Source organism: Chrysochloris asiatica, unplaced genomic scaffold, assembly GCF_000296735.1.
Source record: "Chrysochloris asiatica unplaced genomic scaffold, ChrAsi1.0 scaffold00008, whole genome shotgun sequence".
In the NCBI taxonomy this organism is placed as follows: domain Eukaryota; kingdom Metazoa; phylum Chordata; class Mammalia; order Afrosoricida; family Chrysochloridae; genus Chrysochloris; species Chrysochloris asiatica.
The window spans coordinates 21,374,656-21,381,349 of record NW_006408526.1 but is presented as its reverse complement, the minus strand read 5'-3'; the positions used below and the strand labels follow the sequence as shown (position 1 = coordinate 21,381,349).

The following is a 6,694-nucleotide window of genomic DNA, read 5'->3' as shown; positions in this document are numbered from 1 at the left end:
AGACAAGGAAAGAATCCTGAGAGCAGCTAAGGAAAACCAAGAAGTTACCTACAAAGGAGAATTAATAAGAGAAGGTTTTGCTATATATATATATATGTTGTTGTTAAGTGCCTACTAAGTTTCTGAAAGAAACAAATTGCCATCCTAGAATCCCATATCCAGCAAAAATTGTCATCAAATATGGTAGTAAAAAATCAGGCCATTTTCAGATAAACAGAAATCAAAAGAATTTGTAAAAGCTAGACCAACCTTACAAAAAAATACTAAAGAGAGTTCTTTGGGCCGAGAACAAACAATAGCAGACCAGACAGTAACTTGAGACTAACATGCATGACAATATCACCTAGACTGGACCCAGATATGGAAATAGTCAAAGCAAAATAGACCTATAAAACTGAAACAGAATAAGAACTACAGTTGCAACAATAATAGAAAACTCAAAAAGAGGGAATAATGTAGGTACAGAACTTCCAAATGAAGAAGACTGTCAAGTAGATTTCAAGAAAAAACAAAATAAAAATAAACCTGACTGTAATCTTGGAAACCTTGGGCAGGGTCACTATGAGTAGAACTGACTTCATGGTACTTAAAAACAACAACAACCTAAAAACAAGATGAGGCCTTACTCCTAACCCTACCCAAATCCCTGCCTCTAACACTAACCCTAGTCCGAATCACAACCCTAACAATAAACAAAGTCCTAGGCCTAGCTTAGACCTAGTCATAGTCTAGTCCTAACCGTCACTCCTTATTCCTATCTACCCCCAGAAAAAGAGAAAAATTTAAACATAAGCAGAAAGAAAAAAGAAGTGTATGGACCTAGATGGCGGATATGTCAAAAACAGTCACTTCATATTTTGATATTTGATAAAGGTTTCTATGATTTTGTAGCAATACTTTTTTACTTACCCTCCTAAATGAGTTCTTTCTACCTGTCCTGTTATCTACAGTAATAGTATAAGAACCCATGGTGGCACAATGGTTAAACACTTGACTGCTAACCAAAAGACAGGCCAGCCATCACAACCTACCAAGGAACTCTCCAGGAGAAAGATCCGGCAATATTACAACAATTTCTGTAAGTATTATAGCCTAGTAAACCCTATGGAGCAGTTGTACTCTGTCATATGGAACCTAACAACAACAATAATAACTTAATCTGTTGCTGTTGAGTCAGATTAAGTTATTATTGTGAAATATAGGCCAGAGTAGAACTGCCCTAATAGAGTTTCAGTGCTGTGGGTTAATGTGCTGAACTGCAAAGTTGGTTTGAACCTCAAGGTCAGTAATTCAAGCTCACCAGCTGCTCCTTGGAAATCCTATACAGGATCACTATGGGTTGGAACCGACTTGATGGCCCTTAGCAGCAGTCTTTACAGAGGAATCCTGACGTGAAGCTGCAGGATAATGCATAGGATTGCAGGTTGGTTTGAACTGTAAGGTCAGCAGTTCAAACCTCACCACCACTCCTCTGAAACCCTATACAGGATTGCTAGGAGTTGGAACCCATTCGACAGCACATAACAACAACAGCGGCAACAATCTTTACAGAAGATAACTGCCATAGCTTTCTCCTGCTGAGCAGCTGGTGGGTTTGAACTGCTGACCTTTCAGTTAGCAACTGTGCTTAACTACGGCGCCACCAGGATTCTTTAACAACCATTACTGAGAATATTTTTGAATTTTTGGGTCCTTTGCAAAAATATAAACACTTTGATTAATTTAAAAATCTTTTCTTTTTTTTTTATCCCCCAGAAAATAGAGATCCTGTCTCTTCTTTCCTTACTTTCTGTTAGCAAAGCAGGAACTGCTTGGGCTGTGATGATACCCTTACTTCTAAGGACAGCCACTGTGGTTCTCAAAAGTGGGGTGGGGAGGAGAGAGAGAAAAAAAGCAGACCAGAAGTCGGGTTTGTCACTAGGAAAGAAAAGGTCACGTAAAACTCTTGAGTAATACTGTAAAAAATTCCCATCATTTTTGGCGAAGACTGAGTTCATGAGCAATGACTATGAAGAACCCTTAGAAGCCTGCTTTCTTGTTGGTCCTTTAAAACTTGTCAGCTGTCATGACAAGTTTTACCCCATGCTCAGTGGAATGAACTGCTCCCCAGTTCTGTGCCATTCTTTATTTTATTTTTTCTTAATATTTTATTGTGAATTATGTGATAGTTTACATGGGAGAACATTAGCTTTACATTCATCCTATCATATATTGTTTCATTACCATGATTACAATCCCCTCCATGCATCATCAACCAACCAAAGAGTATACCAGAACACAGCCCCTCTCTTGGTCTAAAGTTCCCAGCCACTCCATCTCACCACATTATCCTCTCTGCCTCCATCTCTGGCGTCACTGCTTCTCTGGGTAGGGTCTCACACTCTGCTCTTCTCCCTTGATGGTTCCAGGGATCTCCGCTCCTGGACTGCAAAGTCAATCACTCCTCTCCTTTTGCTACAAAATGTCCACCTTTACATTTCCAACCCTCGCAGTCAGTCCTGATAACAATTATTCATCATTGTACCACAAGGGACCTATCCCCATTTCCTTTTATTAGTCCCGCCCAGATAGATTGGATACTACTCAGTGGAGATTCTACCTTCCTCTGCACCCTCTGGATCTAGGCTCCCTCTTGACAGCTTGTAAGCCAGTCACTTCTTGCCTTTGTAGCCTCTCCACTTTGGGTAGCCAATGTCCAAGTTGCCCGTCCCTGTCTACTCTGTATATGGAGGGGGTGGGAATGATCCTTGCTGTAAGGATTTGTTCCCTCTTTTGAGTTACTGCATCCATAGGTGCAGGTCAAATTCATCAAATTGTATCAGATTACTCTTTTTTCCTCTCTTCTTTCTTCTTCTAGTTGAGCTCTGATCATCCAGTCACTGAAGCCAGGTCAAGTGGGTATTATCTGCAAATGTGTTATTATGCATATTCCTTCTCTTCTTATCAGCTGGACGCTTCACTCTCCATTCTAGTCCTCTGTGGTTATGCCACTGACTCTGGGCCCAAGAGTCCCTAGGTCTTGCCACACTGCTGGCCAACCAGGTCTTCACCCGGGTTCACAAGATTCTATTGAACGTTGTAGGGCTTAGTTCACAGCTTCATTGCTGTTTTTCCCTGACTTCCCCTTATTGGTGACAAACGTGGTCACCAATCAGAGTGCATGTCTGCTTGTGTATTCCCATTGAGTCTTAGTCTTGGAAGGGGTTTGCCCTGATGGGACCTGACCACTTGCCTTGATGTCTCCTGGGCAAGCAACTTGCTTGTTCTTGTAGTAATCAGTTGGACTGCCGTTATTGTTTTGTATTTTTCCTGTAGGTCTTTCTTTCAAGAAGTACCTTCTGTTCTTCTAGTTGCTCCAGGTTGATCTGGTTGTCCTTTCAAGTGGAAATTTCCCACCTCAGAAGATTCTGGGTGTGTGTCATCCTCTTGACTGGTTGTGGATCAGATCGTTGTATCCATAAGGTTTTCATTGGCTGATTTTTGAACACAGGTGTTCAGGCCTTTCTTTTCACTCTGTCTGGAAACTTTATTGCAACCTGCTCAGCACCACAGGAACACACAAGCCTCCACTGACAGATGGTGGCAGCTGTGCATAAGGGGTACCGGTTGGGGATTGAACTCAGGTTTTCCTCATAGAAGGTGAGTGTTCTACTATGGAATCACCAAACATTTTCCCTTTAAAACTCAAAACCAGAGAATTTTCCTTTAAAGAGCTTCAAGAGAGAATCAAGGATTGGGGACTGCCATTTTTCCTGCTCTTAATGATCCAAGATTCCCACCCATCCAGAGGCTTTGTATTTCTGTGACATTACAACCCTGCCAACTATTACATTCTCCTTCCCCCAAGAACATTTTAAATACTCCCAGAAATAACGGTGAGCCATAAAAATGCTGCCCAACCTTTCCAAAGTATTCTGCCATTTATTCAAGGCATTTTCATACATTATGCTTGTATCCGGTTCCACTTTATGGATGCAGTAATGCTCTTACTTAGGTAAGAAAAGTATTATTACTTCCATTTTGCAAATGATTAAATGGAAAAATTAAGTGTTTTTTTTTTTTTAAATTGCTTACTGACAGACACCCAGATATCTAGCACTTCAATTTATCACCTCATTGTCTTCCACATTTTATGATTTACCTTTTAAAATGTTTGTCCATTTCCTCTATTTGTTTCATGGATGCCTATTTTTAAAAAAAGTTTATTTTGTTGTTGTTGTTGAGAATACTTACAGCAAAACATATACCAGTGAAAAGATTTCTATCGTTGTACCATTCAGTGCCAAGGATCACAGTTTTGACTTGTGCAACCTTTCTTACCCTCCTTTTCTGAGTTGTCTCTCCCCGTTAACAGAAGCTCACTGCTTCCTAAGATTCCTGTCTAATCCTTCTGTTTGCTGTGTCCAATCTGATTCCCTGTAGATATCATTAACCATGAATGTAAGACATCACAACCTGATCTTTCTCTTCTTATTTCTCTATATCCACTCTCTCAGCCTTGCCCCACCCTCACTCTCCTGAGTCCATTCTCTGGGTGATTTCCAAGACACCATCTTTATGCCTCTTTTTTTCACCTCCAGTCTAGTTTAATTGTCTAAGGGTAGCTCCATTTTCATAACTTACTGATGACACCTAACATTTAATGCCATTTTTGTAAAGACACCCATGTTAGGCCTAGTACCATTTTTTCAAAATTGTGGCAAAGAAGAAAGAGGGATTGTTAACCACAGAGTAATGTGTAATCATAAGAATCCCATCCTCCCCCCCTACCCAGGGAAAGTCCTACACAAATCTTTGTTTTCTTTAAATGTTTTTTTGGCATCTTCTCGAATTATGGGCTGCTTAGTTGCAGGCTCTGTTTCCCCATCTGGACAGAGAGACATAGGTTAGGAACTCAAAGAAAGGCATCATGATTCATCTGAGGTCTTATCAGGGCCAAGGTGGGATTCAAAAAAGAAGTAGCAATTTGACCAGAGCAATTTATAAAGGCAGAAAATGAATGGGTTGAACTTTTTGTTCTGGAGGTTTCATTGTCTTCATGTTTTTGGTGAGGGATTTGCTGCCAAAGATCAGTTACTGAAACAACCAAAAGTAACTGCCATCAGGTACTTAATATACCAAAGGGCAAAGGGCCATAAAGTATAAGCTTGGCTCACTTCCTGTCTCATAGATAAATGACTCATTTCCTATTGTGAATACTGACATGTAACATCCCACACTGAATTTGTAACTGATTTTCAGTCATTTTTTCAGTATTGTGGTGGCTTGCATGTTGCTGTGATGCCGGAAGCTATACTACTGGTATTTTAAATATCTGCAGGATCACACAAGGTAGACAGGTTTCAGCTGAGTTTTCAGATGAAGACAGACTTGAAAGAAAGCGAGGCAGACTATTTCTGAGTGTTTTAGTCACTGAAAACCTTATAACTAGCAGTGGAACACTGTCAGCTAGCACCAGAATATTCGTATTGCAACATTATGAATAGCAGGAGAGTATTGTCAGATACTCTAGAAGGTGAGCCTCTCAGGTTGGAAGGCACTCAAAATACAACTAAGGAAGACTTGCCTCCTTTAAGTAGAGTTGACCATGATGAGGCAAACAGAGTAAAGTTCTTGGGACCTTCATTTGCTGAAGGGGCACAACTCAAAATGAGGAGAAACAACCTGCAGACATCCATTAATAATCAGAACATGGCATGTACTTAGTATGACTCTAGGAAAATTGGAAGTTATTATAAAAGAAACAGAACTCATAAACATTGATATCTTAGGGATTAGTGAGCTGATATGAACTGATATTGGTCATTTTGAATCTGACAATCACTTGGTTTACTATGTTGGGTATGGAAAATTGAAGAAGAATGATGTCACATTCATCATCAAAAAGAATGTATCAAGAGCAGTCATGAGGTGCAACAGTGTCTGTTATAATAGCCACACACTTATAAGGAAGACCAGTTAATACCACTGTTATTCAAATATACACACTAACCACTAAAGCCAAGATGATGACATTGAAGAATTCTACCAACCTCTTCAGCCTGAAATTGATTAAACATGCAATCACGATATATTTACAATTATTGATGATTGGAATGCTAAGGTTGGAAACAAAATGGAAAGATCAGTAGCTGAAAAATATGGTCTTGGTGGTAGAAATGATGCTAGAGATCACATATTAGAATTTTACAAGACCAATGACTTCTTCATTGTAAACATCTCTTTTAAACAGCATAAAAGATGACTATACACATGAACCTCACCAGATGGAATGCACAGAAATCAAATTGACTACATCTGTGGAAAGAGGTGGTATAAAAAGTCCATATCATTAGCCAAAACAAGGCCAGGGGCAGACTGTGGAACAGACCATCAGTTGCTCATATGCAAGTTCAGGCTGAAGTTGAAGGAAATTAACAAGTCTACAAGATTCAAAATATGCCCTGAACATACCTGACTTGAATTTAGAGATTATCTTAAGAACCAATTTGATGCATTAAACACTAATGACCAAAGACCAGAGAGTTATGAGATAACATCAAGAATATCATATAGGAAGAAAGCAAAAACTCATTAAAAAGAAAGAAGGGATTAGACACAGGATAGTTTGGGTGCTGGAGAGGGGGCAATATACAAGTAGGGAGAGGGGAATGGAAGAACAAAGCAGATGGGAGAACAATTAGACAGGTCTCAA

The 6,694-nt window shown here is 39.7% G+C and overlaps 1 protein-coding gene across 1 annotated transcript in view; it reads right to left on the bottom strand.

Moving 5' to 3' along the window:
* LAYN (layilin) overlaps nt 1-6,694 on the bottom strand; it is a 32,907-nt gene that overhangs the window by 5,193 nt on the left and 21,020 nt on the right. Inside the window, 1 exon segment of the mRNA XM_006833966.1 lies at nt 4,787-4,853. Coding sequence (XP_006834029.1) covers nt 4,787-4,853 — 67 coding nt within the window.